The following is a 14,386-nucleotide window of genomic DNA, read 5'->3' as shown; positions in this document are numbered from 1 at the left end:
GCATCTGTAGCAGAGCATTCCACAGATACACTACTCTCTGGCTAAAAAAAATCTTCCACTTTACTTCGTTCCTAAAGGTCGCCCCTCAATCTTGAGGCTGTGCCCTCTAGTTCTGGATAACCCCGCTATAGGAAAGGTCCTCTTCACATTCACCTTATCTGGTCCTTTCAACATTCGGTGGGTTATCTGTTTTAAGGAATTGTTCATAACTGCCATGTGCTCACTATTCAAAAATCATCCCTATATGCAAAGGTTTTTTCTCAATTATGAAAATTGTGGAAATGTTAACCTGCTCTTGGGAAACTGATTGGACTTTTACTCCTTACTGAAACTATGGATGGTAATATTGGGCAGTGTGCAATGAAGGAATTAGTTTGATTGTATAACATGATTGGAAATCATGTAATAAAAAGCTGCAGTTTCTTGTCCCATAGAGTAGTTGCTACTAGAGTACAATAATTGTGCTACTATTTTGCAAGGTTTATTTGCATGTTTTCAAGCATTTCTGATTTTCTTATAGGTTAATAGACCACCAGCGAAGCTTAATCTACTTACATGTCAGGTGAAAGCAAATCCTGAAGAGAGAAAATGTTTTGATCTCATATCACGTATGTTTCCATATATTAAAAGATGCATTAAGTTGCCTGTACATAAAATGCAAGGGTGTAACTACTGTAACTTGTTCATTTAGGTTAAAAATTGTGAAAAGCTACAGATATGTTGCAAATTTTCTGCACATTTTTGTCTTCAATTTTTTAAAATATAAATTTGGCTGAAACTTAAATAGGGTTTTATCTATTAAAACTAATAGAAGACTTATCTGCTTAAAATTGAATGACATTATCCCTAAGTGAAAATAGGGAAAATGAGAATAAGAATGAGGAGGAGGAAGCTGGGGGAGGTGAGATCCAAAGACATGGAGAAGCTTGAGAAAGATTAGTGGAAGGGAGGGTGAATGATTGTTGGTGAATTACATAAGACATAGGAGCAGAATTTGGCCATTCAGCTCATCAAGTCTGCTCTGCTATTCCATCATGCCGCTCAATCCCATACACCTGGCTTCTCACCATATCCTATGATGCCCTGACCCATCAGGAAACTATCAACTTCCACCTTAAATATACCTACGGACTCCGCCTCCAAAGCAGTCTGTGGCAGAGCATTCCACAGATTCACTATTCTCCAGCTAAAACAAATCCTCCTTTTCTCTGTACTAAAAAGTTACCCTCAGTTTTGAGGCTGTGCCCTGTAGTTCTGGATACCCCCACCACAGGAAACATCCTCTCCACATCCATCCTATCTAGTCCTTTCAACATTTGCCAGAGTTCCTAAGACAGCACATTCCAGACCCACGACCAGTACTATCTAGAAGGACAAGAACAGCATATACCTGGGAACGATGGGTCAAAATAATGGCATTTCCTCCCTTACAGCACTGTGGGTGTACCTACACCTCAGGGACTGCAGCAATTCAAGAAGGCAGTTCATCACCACCTTCTCATGGGCAACTAGGGATGGACAATAAATGCTGACTTAGCTGTTGACGCCCACATCCCATACATGATATTTTTTTTAAATGTTTGATGAGTTTTAATGAGAGCCCCATGCATTTTTCTAAATTCCAGTGAGTGCAGGCCCAAAACTGCCAAACACTACTCATATGTTAACAACCCGTTCATTCCTGGAATCATCCTTGTGAACCTCCTCTGGACTTTCTCCAATGACAATACATCCTTTCTAAGATATGTGGCCTAAAACTGTTGACAGTACTCCAAGTGCAACATCACTAGTGTCTAATAAAGGCTGAGCATTATCTCCTTGTTTTAATATTCTATTCCCCTTGAAATAAATACTAACATTGCATTTGCCTTCTTTACCACAGACTCAACATGTAAATTAAATCTCTGGGAGAAGGTTCCTTTGCACCTCTGATGTTTGAACTTTCTCCCCATTTAAATAATAGTCTGCAATATTGTTCTTTTTACCAAAATACATTATCATACATTTCCCAATACTTATTCCATCTGCCTCTTTTTAGCCCATTCTCCCCATTTATTAAAATCCTGTTGCAATTGCCTTGTTTCCTTAGCACTACCTACTCCTCCACCTATCTCAGTATCATCTGCAAACTTTGCCACAAAACCATCAATTCCATTATCCAAATCATTCATAAACAATGAAAAGTAGTAAGTAGTCCCAATACTGACCCCTGAAGAACACCACTAGTCACCGGCAGCCAACCAGAAAAGGACCCTTTTATTCCCACTAGTTGCCTTCTGCCTGTCAGCCATTCCTCTATCCATGCCATAGGATTGTATGTTGCTAAGCACCCTCATGTATGGCACCTTATCTTATTCCTTCTGAAAATCCAAGCAAATGACATCCACTGCCTTGCCTTTGTCCACCCTGCTTGTTACTTCCTCGAAGAACTCTTAACAAATTTGTCAGGCAAGATTTCCCTACACAGAAACCATGCTGACTTTGACTTATTTTATTATTAGTCTGCAAGTACAGCAAAGCCTCATCCTTAATAATAGACTCCAACACTTTCCCAACCACTATGTTTAGGCTAACTGGCTTATAATTTCCTTTCTTTTGCCTTCCTCCCTTCTTGCAATCTTCCAGTTCTCTAGGATCATGACCAATGCAACCATTATCTCTTCAGCAACCTCTCTCAGGACTCTGGGAATCGACTATTTGGTCCAGGTGACTTATCCATCTTGAGACCTTTGAGTGTGCCTGGCACTTTTTCCTTTGTAATAGCAATGGCATTCCCTCCTGCTTCCTGACACCCATGGACCTCTGCCACACTGGTTGCATCTTCCACAGTGAAGACAGATGCAAGGTACCCATTAAGTTCATCAGCCATTTCTTTGTTCCCCATTACTATCTCACCAGCATCAATTTCCAGTGGTCCAATATCAACTCTCACCTCCCTTTTACCCTTTAAATAACTGAAAAAAAACTTCTGGAATCCTGCTTTGTATTATTGGCTAGTTTGCCCTCATATTTAATCTTTTCCCTTCCTATAGCTTTTTTAGTTGCCTTTTGTTGGATTTTAAAAGCTTCCCAATCATCCAACTTCCCATTCACTTTTGCTACATTATATGTCATTGATAGTTGCCTACCCCTGCCATTTGAGAATAACTTATTCTGTGGGACATATCTATCCTGCGTCTTGTGAACTATTCAGAGGAACTTCAGCCATCTCTGCTCTGTCGTCATCCCCGCTGGTATCCTCCTCCAATCTCATCTCTCTCGTAAGGGAGATGATAACACAACAAACTCTTAACTCAGAGTAGTGAGTAAGTTATGAGACTTGCACATTAATGACATTTATAATATCAACTTTTGGGGGAGGGTGTAGTGTTAGGAAGAATTTTTGGAAATATTTTGTAATCAAGTTAGTGTAGAAAGCATTTTTTAATAATTTCTGACTGCTTGTAATTGGATGGTGCATCTTCTTTTATAGATGATAGAACATACCATTTTCAGGTGGATGATGAGCAGGAATGCCAAGTGTAAGTTTTAAAAATATTAATGAAAATACATATAGCTTAAGAAGAATTGTTAATAATAATAATGGATTTGAAGCAAGTAATTATTGCTATTTTGTGAACTGTCTTTCATAAGTTAGCATGTTTTCAGGTTCAGTATGACTGGTGATACCTCCCCAGTCCAATTATGACGGGGAAGAAGATAGCACCAACGAATAGTGTGTTCAAGGGCGACATCCTCCAGGTGGCTCACGAAACTACTACTTTCACTTTTTTTTTAAACGTCTTTTTCTTTCTGCTACTGTTGGAGCCTATGATCTACATTTTGGCGGTGCGTTTTCTGGCCGATTGAGCGATCTGGAGCTTGCTGTTTCCAAGAGGGTTCCATGAGGCTTCAAGTGAAATAGAAACATAGAAAACCTACAGCACAATACAGGCCCATCAGCCCACACTGCTGTGCCGAATGTGTACTTACTTTTGAAATTACCTAGGGTTAGCCATAGCCCTGTATTTTTCTAAGCTCCATGTACCTATCCAGGATCTCTTAAAGGACCCTATTGTATCCACCATCCACTACCGTCGCTGGCAGCCCATTCCACGCACTCACCACTCTCTGCGTAAAAGCGTACCCCTGACACCTCCACTGTACCTACTTCCAAGCACCTTAATACTGTGCCCTCTTGTGTTAGCCATTTCAGCCCTGGGGAAAAGCGTCTGACTATCCACACGACCTATATCTAACATCATCTTATATACCTCAATCAGGTCACCTCACATCCTCCGCCACTCCAAGGAAAAAAGGCCGAGTTCCCTCAACCTATTTTCATAAGGCATGCTCCCCAATCCAGGCAACATCCTTGTAAATCTCCTCTGCACCCTTTCTATAGTTTCCACACCTGTCCTGTAGTTTGTTGAACCGGAACTGAGCACAGTACTCCAAGTGTGGTCTGACCAGGGTCCTATATAGCTGTAACATTACTTCTCGGCTCTTAAACTCAATCCCACAGTTGATGAAGGCCAATGCACCATATGCCTTCTTAACCACAGAGTCAACCTGCGCAGCAGTTTTGAGTGTGCTATGGACTCAGACCCCAAGATCCCTCTGATCCTCCACACTGCCAAGAGTCTTACCATTAATACTATATTCTGCCATCATATGTGACCTACCAAAATGAACCACCTCACACTTATCTGGGTTGAACTCCATCTGCCACTTCTCAGCCCGGTTTTGCATCCTATCGATGTCCCGCTGTAACCTCTGACAGCCATCCACACTATCCACAATACCCCCAATACCCACAACCTTTGTGCCATCAGCAAATTTACTATCCCATCCCTCCACTTCCTCATTCAAGTAATTTATAAAAATCACGAAGAGAAGGGGTCCCAGAACAGATGCCTGAGGCTCACCACTGGTCACTGACCTCCATGCAGAATATGACCCGTCTACAACCACTCTTTGCTTTCTGTGGGCAAACCAGTTCTGGATCCACAAAGCAATGTCCCCTTGGATCCCATGCCTCCTTACTTTCTCAATCAGCCTTACATGGAGTACCTTATCAAATGCCTTGCTGAAATCCATATACACTACATCTACTGCTCTACCTTCATCAACGTGTTTAGTCACATCCTCAAGAAATTCAATCAGGCTTGTAAGGCACAACCTGCTTTGACAAAGCCATGCTGATGATTCCTAATCATATTATGCCTCTCCAAATGTTCATAAATCTTGCCTCTCAGCATCTTTTCCATCAACTTACCAACCACTGAAGTAAGATTCACTGGTTTCCTGGACTATCTCTCTCCCCTTCTTGAATAAGAGAACAATATCTGCTACTCTCCAATCCTCTGGAACCTCTCCTGTCCCCATTGATGATGCAGAGATCATTGCCAGTGGCTCAGCAATCTCTTCCCTCTTTTCCTATAGGGGTACATCTCGTCTGGTCCCGGAGACTTATCCAACTTGATGCTTTCCAAAAGCTCCAGCACAACCTCTTTCTTAATGTCTATATGTTCAAGCTTTTCAATCCGCTGTAAGCCATCCCTACAATCACCAAGATCCTTTTCCGTAGTGAATACTGAAGCAAAATATTCATTAAGTACCTCTGCTATCTCCAGTTCCATACACACTTTTCCACTGTCACTTTTGGTTGGTCCTATTCTCTCATGTCTTATCCTCTTGCTCTTCACATACTTGTAGAATGCCTTGGGGTTTTCTTTAACCCTTCTTGCCAAGGCCTTCTCATGACCCCGCCTAGCTCTCCTAATTTCATTCTTAAGCTCCTTCCTGCTAGCCTTATAATCTCTAGATCTCTATCATTACCTAGTTTTTTCAACCTTTCGTAAGCTTTTCTTCTTGACTAGATTTTCAACAGCCCTTGTATACCACGGTTCCTGTACCCTACCATCCTTTCCATGTCTCATTGGAACGTACCTATGCAGAACACCATACAAATATCCCTTGAACATTTGGCATATTTCTACCATACATTTGCCTGAGAACATTTGATCCCAATTTATGCTTCCAAGTTCCTGCCTGATAGCTTCATATTTCCCCTTACGTCAATTAAACACTTTCCTAACTTGTCTGTTCCTATCCCTCTCCAATGCTATGGTAAAGGAGAAAGAATTGCGATCACCATCTCCAAAATGATCTCCCACTGAGGGACCTGACACCTGACCAGGTTCATTTCCCAATACCAGATCAAGTACAGCCTCTTCTCTTGTAGGCTTATCTACATATTCACACCTAACAAACTCCACCCCGTCTAAATGCCTTGCTGTAGAGAGATGCCAATCAATATATGGGAAATTAAGATCTCCCACGACAACCATGTTGTTATTACACCTTTCCAGAATCTGCCTCCCTATCTGCTTCTCAATGTCCCTGTTACTATTGGGTGGTCTATAAAAAAACACCCAGTAGAGTTATTGACCCCTTCCTATTCCTAACTTCCACCCACAGAGACTCCGTAGACAACCCCTCCATGACTTTCTCCTTTTCTGCAGCCGTGACACTCTCTGATCAGCAGTGCCACGCCCCCACCTCATTTGCCTCCCTTCCTGTCCTTCTGAAACATCTAAAGCCTGGACCTCTAGGTAACTATTCCTGCCCCTGAGCCATCCAAGTCTCTGTAATGGGCACAACATCATAGCTCCAAGTACTGATCCACGCTGTAAGCTCATCCGCTTTGTTCATGATGCTTCTTGCATTAAAATTGACACAACTCAAGCCATCGGTCTGAGTGCATCCCTTCTCTATCACCTGCCTATCCGATTTCTTGGTCTTCAGCAAGGTTTAATTGATGCAGTTTGTGGATTGAAGTCTTTAGTTCATGTTGTGATGTGTTTCTGATTGCTCTATTTTTGTTGTTATTTTCATCAGAGTGGTAATGAACTGAGCTGAACTGAATATGCCTGGAATCTTTTGATTTTGTGTTTAATATTCTGTGTTGTTCAATTTTTTTGTTGCTGTTTGCATAATTCGTTTTTTTGTGCATTGGGAGGGGTGTTGATGTTTTTATTTGTATGGGTTCTATGATTTTCTTTGGTTTTGTTTGTTTCATGACTGTGGGGAAGATAAATCTCAGGGTTGTATGCTGTTTGCATGCTTTGATAATAAATGTACTTTGAACCTTTGATAAAGAATTTAAAATTTGTTACTATATTGTGAAGCTGTGAGTTACTAATTAAATTTAAAAACATGAAAGTTCTTATGACTTGAATGAGTTGAATAGAAGGCCTTTCACATAAACTAACACATTCAAATCTGTATTTGTGTTGTTCACCATGGGACACATTAAATCATCCCAGAATTGAAAATGCTGGGAATGTTCATTTGTAGTTTTGGGATTGACTTCATTCAATTCATTGTTGCTATTGGATGATCTTCTCTGTTTATGCACAAGTACTTTTGCCTCGGCATATAATGTGAACAATGTGAAACTGAGGAGAAATGTAGGAACATAGAACATACAAATCTACAGGACATTACAGGCCCTTTGGCCCCCACTGTTGTGCCGACCATGTAACCTAACCTGGAAACTGCCTAGAATTTCCCTAGCTCATAGCCCTCTATTTTTCTAAGCTCCATGTAGGAAATTATAGAAATTGTACTTCTCTCTACATTAAGTCATTGTTATTTTCTAACTTTCTATCTGTGGAACTGTGTGCTTGCAAGGCCAGCAGTATTTAACTGGGAGAGTTGTTAAAGCGTTGCATTTTTGTCCCGAGGCCTCTGCTATAGTGTTTAGGAAATCCTGCTTACCATGATTGAATCAGATTCAGTTTTTTTTTATTACATAGACATGGAAGCGGACAGTGGTGATGGGGGCAGACCATAGGTATCAGCGCACATTGGTGCCACGTTGTATGCCCATAATCCTCAGCAGAACATACAGAACACGGCAAACAACGGAACAACAACACCAAAAGCAAGTCCCTTTCCTCCCTCCCGCATATCTATACCACAGTCAAATCTCCAGGCTTTGGCTATTTGGCTTCAACTATCAGACTCTAAATCAATCTTCAGGCTTTGATCTTTGGTATTAACCTCACACTAGCCGATCACAGGACCCCAAACTCCAGACTCGGACTCTGGGCTCACTAACTGACCAGCCCAATATCTATGGATGTACACCACCTGTCCATATCGCTAGACTTCGAATGTGGAGCAAAGGCCTAGACTCTGAACATCTTTTGTCACCATGTCCACTTCGCTGACTGTAAACTGACTTCTAACTTCCTCATGTCTCTTAATCGTAACCTGACCTCTAACTCCTCCTCCACCACCCCCCCCCACCACCACCACCATTCCCAACACCATCTCTACAAACTTAAAAAAAACAACTTGCCTGAGCCACAATCTCATTTGATCTCTTGTGCTGGATCTGAGATTTGGACCTTGGACTGTATGTTTTTATTTGTTGGATTTCAAGTTTATTCTTCACAAAATAGGTAAAATTACATTTATCTTGGTATTTTCATGTATATGTCTTCCCAAGACTTGTAACTATTTGTTTTCAATAGGTAAATTAAAGCAGCAGCTAGGTTAATATATATCTAGTACTGACATATATTCTGTGTGTGGGCTGGGTATTCAACTGGATCGAGGGTCAGGAACAGTGGGGGTCAACAATAGCTTTGCTGCCAAATTTGGGATCAGAAGTGTGAGTCGTTGTGCTGAAAATTTTACTGTTTGGTGCTTCAGTCTATCAGCTGCTGCAGTTGGTGAAAAAAGTTAAAAGCTAGTCAGTCTCCTCCCTATAACCCTGCATTAACTCAAACATAAATGACACTTGTTTTGATCATTAGAAACTTGCAGGTAGAAGCCCATAAACTAAAACCTACAAAGAAGTTGTATCTTTGAAGGTATTGATCATGTATGTCATTGCAGCCTTTTGTGTGATCGTCCAACAAAATAAGAGATATCCATGTTTCATTTTTGGTATTCATAGTAAGTCTTTGTCCATTTCCCTTGTAAATAATGAGGGTTATGCAATTATCTTCACTAATTTCCAAATATTTTAAGAGATTTTAAGACAGAATGCACAACCAAGAATTTGTGTTTCATGGCAAATTACATCTCAGAGTTAGAATATAGCTGCATTTTATAATACTGTTCAATCAAACCATTATTTCATAATGCTTGTGCATTGACACTTAAAATTACTGTAAACAACTGATGGCAAGTATAACCTAAATCATTGCTATCATGTCAAAGACCTTGTATTATTGTGATTGGAATTCATGTCATTTAACATTCATCTGTTGTACACTTCTTTAGGATGTCAATTTCTTAAAATTTATTTATCCATGGGATGTGTGCATTACTAAGAAAACCTGCAGTTATTGCCCATTGAGCATTATTTCTGGGAAGAAGGCTGTGAATTGGCTTCTTGAATTGCTGCAGTGCATTTGGTAAAGAATTCCAATAGTAAATGTAATTAAATATCCCTAAGATGCATTAAGTTAAAAATTGCAGGATTTTATGCCATTGATGATGAATGATTGGCTAATTATTTCCATTTTTGAGTTAGTGTATGATATGTGGTAATGTTCCTACATGTCTGTTGCTCTTATTCTAGGTATTAAAGATCGTGAATTTGGGGGTTCCTGTCAAAGAAACCTAAGTGAGTTGTTGGGGTGCATCTTGTAGATAGTACGTGCTGACACCACAGTGTGTCACAAGTGTAAGGAGTGGACAGGGTACCAATCAAGGGCTGTTTATCAAGAATGGAGTTGAGCTTCTTGAATGTTTTTGGAGCTGATTAATCTAGGCTAATGGATATATGCTTGGTAGATATTGGAATGACTTGGGGGAGAGGTTATATGAGCCACTTCTAATGGGATGCATAGCTTCTAGCCTACTTTTGGAATTTGCGTAATGGACACTGTTTCTGATCCTGTTCATGGTGCGGGATTTGTCAATGGTAATTCCATTGAATATCAAAAAAATCACTCACTTGAGAAATCATAATCTAAAACTTGTCTGGACCAAATGTTATTTGCTGCTTCAGGTACTGAGGATGTTAATGATTCAGATTTGTGGATCCGGTCCCAGTCTGGAACTGCTGTTCAAGCTTCCCCACCAGACCCAAATTTGATGGCTTTTCTTGCTGCCCAAAAGTCCTGGACTGCAGCAGCATAGTTTGAATGTTGGTGGTTTCTCAACTGGCTGTGGGTGGGAGGAAGACCTGTAAAAATCATGAAAGCTTTACGAGCTGGCGGAGCCCAAACCTCTTGACTGGTTGCAAGCAATGTTCCCTCTAAGGTATGCGCATGTGTGTGCAAAAGTATTTAAACTACAAAAAAGGTGGTCACCCTCTATCTCGTTGGCATGTTAAGTATATTTCATGATCATACGTAGTTGCATTTCCTTTTCCAGTTTCTGATGCGGTGTTGACAACATGGAGTTTGGAATTGCTTGTCTGGAGATTTTAGAACTGGCTTGGTTATACTGATTTTATTGAAGAAATTATTCAACATGTTGTTGTTATTGGGCAAAAAATTACACAGCAGAAGCTTTTTGCATACACTGGTCATTACAAACTAGAGGGAACATTGGTAATTTATTTTGATATTTGGTACAGATTGGTTTGGAGTTTTTCTTTAAAAGTTTACCTGAAAATCATAAAAGATTGAAGATATTGAACTAAAATGCAAGATAAATTATTGTGTGATTACCTTTCCCTTCTATTTTAGAATAACTGACATTTACAAACAACTCAGTAGCCTTGAGTGGAACATAGCATTCCTGGCAAATATCTATAATTCCTGATTTTATGATGGAAGGGATGGCCACCAATGTATTAGTTAAATATAGTTAGGCCATGATCAGTCCGCAGCCTTACAATGTTCATTGATAATAGTGGGGTCTCTGATGTTCTGCTACATCTAACTTGACTCAAAATTCAAGAATCATCAACAGGAGAAAATCTGCAGATGCTGGAAATCCAAGCAACACGCACAAAATGCTGAAGGAACTCAGAAGGCCTGGCAGCATCTATGGAAAAGGGTAAATAGTCGACGCTTCAGGACTAGAGAAAAAAGACGAGAAGTCAGACTAAGAAGGTTGGTTGGGGGAGAGTGGAAGACATATAAGTTAATAGGTGATAGGAGAAACCGCGGGAGGAGACGGGTGAAGTAAAGCGCTGGGAAGTCGATTGGTGAGATTAAGGGCTGGGGAAGAAGGAATCTGATAGGAGAGGACAGAGGTCACGGAACAAGGGGAAGGGGGAGAAGCACCAGAGGGATGAGATAAGGTGAGTGAGAGAAATGGGAATGGGGAATGGTGAAGGTGGGTGGCATTACCCGAGATTCGAGAAATCGATGTTCATGCCATCGGCTTAGAGGCTACCCAGATGGACTATGTTGCTCTTCCAACCAGAGTGTGGCCTCATCGCAGCAGTAATTTTGCTCCCCGTTCCCATTCTGACATGTCAGTCCATGGCCTTCTCTACTGCCATAATGAAGCCACATTCAGGTTGAAGGAGCAACAACTTATATTCCATGTGGGTAGCCTTCAACCTGATGACATGAACATCACTTTCTTGAACTTCGAGTGATGGCCCCCCTTCACCATTCCCCATTCCCGTTTTCCCCCCTTACCTTATCTCCTTATCTACCCATCACCTCCTTCCCCTTCCCTTTCTTCCATTCCTTCTATCCTCTCCTATCAGTTTCACCCTTCCCCAGCCCTTAATCTCACCAATCGACATCCCAGCTCTTAACTTCGCTCCTCCCTCTCCCAGTTTCACCTATCACCTACTACCTTGTATTTCTTCCTTCTCTCCCCCCACCTTCTTGCTCTGATTGCTCATCTTTTTTTCCAATCCAGATTAAGGGTCTTGGCTCGAAACGTTGACTGTTTACTCTTCCATAGATGCTGCCTGGCCTGCTGAGTTACTCCAGCATTTTGTGTATGTTGATTCAAGAATCATCTGAGCTTTGCCTGAGCGTAAGACTATACTAACAAATTTAGCTTAGCAAGTTTGTGAGTGACATGTTTTGACAGCATGTGCATGGAAATCATTAACTAGTTTCCATCTAAATGATGATGGTTAACATCAGAATAGTTAACATTTACCATCAAAATCAGTGTCATTTACCAAGATTCTGTGAAAGACCAACTTGCAGTCATTAGTGAATATTTCCACCTCTGATCTTGTGATAGAAGAATGGCCATTGATGGAGTAATATTGGTTAGGGGTTAATCACTGTTCTGAGAAATTCTTGCAGTATTTACCTAGGGTGAAATGATAAACCTTCAACAAGCATCCTAACACATAAAATGCTAGAGGAACTCAGCAGGCCAGGCTTCAACAAGCACCGCTGTCTTCACTGTATTCTAGAGATTGTCTTATCTAATGCATAGATTTTGTCTCAGAAATTTTCACTGGATTCAACTTTGCTAGGATTCTTTGATTGCACATTTGGTTAGATGCTGCCTTAATGTTAAAGGCAAACAGCATTGCTCCCCTCTGGAATCGTGGACACGCTTGGACTAAGGCAGTAATAGTATCTGAAGTCATGTAGTCCAGCTAAATGAAAATAATGCACTGGTAAAATGACTAATGTTCAGTGATTATTAATTGAGGTGTCAGTGATTGTTGATGACACCTTTCATTGCTTAGTGATGATTGAGCAGACACTGGAATCGTGATTGGTTTGTTTTGATTTGTCCTATCTTGAGTAGGTATGATCTGGTTGATTTGTGCTTCGTGTCAGATGTTGAAAGGGCCAGACAATTTAGCTATCTCTTGATATTTTGTGATGTGAGTAAAATTGGTTATATCTTGCATCTATAACATGGACCTTCAGGAGAAGATCTGTTTGGATCACCCAAACAATGCTTCTAACAAGACTTTATTTATTGCAAATAGCCCAGCTTGTGCTTGGTGCCACTATCACTGAGAAAATCTATGTAGCTTCTAAGGTATGTAGTTTCTGACATGTGCCTGGGTTGTGGAGCTTTGATTTGATTGCTTAGATTGAGGGATTTCTTGGTTTTGTCTTTAGCGTACTGCTGTTGCTTTTTAGTATGCTTGTTAGGTCTGTATTATAGCTTCACCATGTGAGCATTCTGTCTTAGATTTGCCAGCTAATTACTCTTTAGCATAGAATTTTGCCCTTCTTTAGTTGTCCAAACTGCCTTTATAGGATGCCTGGTTTAAGTTAGGAAATGACTAAATCTGTCATTTAATATGGTAGTGGTATCAAATAATATGACTGAGGGTAGAGGTCATACGTCATTACCGCAAATTGAGGTGCTTACTCTTTTTGTTTGTTTTGTGCACAGTTGCATATCCAGTTGGAGAATTGTTGAGAATCTGCAGGATTTCTCCATGAGTCATTCTGTTTCATATTAAGTGTCTTCCTACTGCGGATGGTTAACAATTCATGTTGAACATCAGCAGTAGGAAGACACTTAATATGTAGCAGGTTCTTTTACCTATATTTGACATGAGGCTACATGACTGAATAAGTGCCGGTGAACAAGACTATTTTATTTAAAATCACATTCCAGAAGTTTTATAGTCTTCATTGCTAATTGTGAGTTCTTGTTGCAGTTTTTTAAATTCATTTCATTTGTACTTGTGTTTCTGCATCTTGAATCTTTGCATTAAGATTACTTGATCAGCATTAAACCACTATTGTGTCTAACAATTGCACAAATTTACTGGGCTCATCAACCCTCATCCTATGTGTGAGTAGACATAATATTAGTGCAGTTCTTCCAACTTATCACCAATTCCTTAAATCCCTTTATGGATTAGTTTGTTTGGCCATCAAAGTAGCATTTGTTCAATAAAATAATATTACAAAGTACATTCAAAATACCAGAGAATGATTAATAAATGGTGCATACATCCAGCCAGAAGGGTAAGAGTTAAAAACTGTTTAAAAGGAATAATAAATACCTTCAAACTTGTGCAAACTTTTTTGTGCATTAGGTTTAACAGTTTTTCTGCAAGCATTTTTTCATTTGCATTTCTTGTATCTTTCCTTCAATTTTGTAGCTGGATTTCCGTTTTGCAGAACAGTAAAGAAGAGGCTTTGAACAATGCTTTCAAGGGGGATCATAATGCAGGAGAAAATAACATTGTCCAGGAATTAACAAAAGCAATTATTTTAGAGGTGCAGCGGATGACCGGAAATGATGTGTGTTGTGACTGCAGAGCACCAGGTAATTTGCATTTACAATTAAATGGTGATTAAAGGGATTATCATTGATTATTTGCCATGATTTCATTTAACTACATATTATAATTCTTTTTATATAAATCTATACTGCACTATTGAAGTGTTGTTTAAAACACTACATGTTAAAAATTTTCTATAATTGGTACTTATTAGTTTTTAATTTTTTTTATAAGTTTCTACAATGC

The 14,386-nt window shown here is 40.0% G+C and overlaps 1 protein-coding gene across 1 annotated transcript in view; it reads left to right on the top strand.

Annotated features, from left to right (window-relative positions):
* The window catches only part of asap2a (ArfGAP with SH3 domain, ankyrin repeat and PH domain 2a), a 257,441-nt gene that overhangs the window by 169,474 nt on the left and 73,581 nt on the right, over positions 1 to 14,386 (top strand). The window contains exons 12-14 of the mRNA XM_063037946.1: positions 521 to 608; positions 3,473 to 3,521; positions 14,018 to 14,184. Of these exons, the coding sequence (XP_062894016.1) occupies positions 521 to 608; positions 3,473 to 3,521; positions 14,018 to 14,184 (304 nt within the window). The remainder of the gene's footprint in view (positions 1 to 520; positions 609 to 3,472; positions 3,522 to 14,017; positions 14,185 to 14,386) is intronic.

This window comes from Mobula hypostoma, chromosome 2 (genome assembly GCF_963921235.1).
Source record: "Mobula hypostoma chromosome 2, sMobHyp1.1, whole genome shotgun sequence".
NCBI classification, from domain to species: domain Eukaryota; kingdom Metazoa; phylum Chordata; class Chondrichthyes; order Myliobatiformes; family Myliobatidae; genus Mobula; species Mobula hypostoma.
This window is presented reverse-complemented; position numbering and strand designations above follow the sequence as displayed.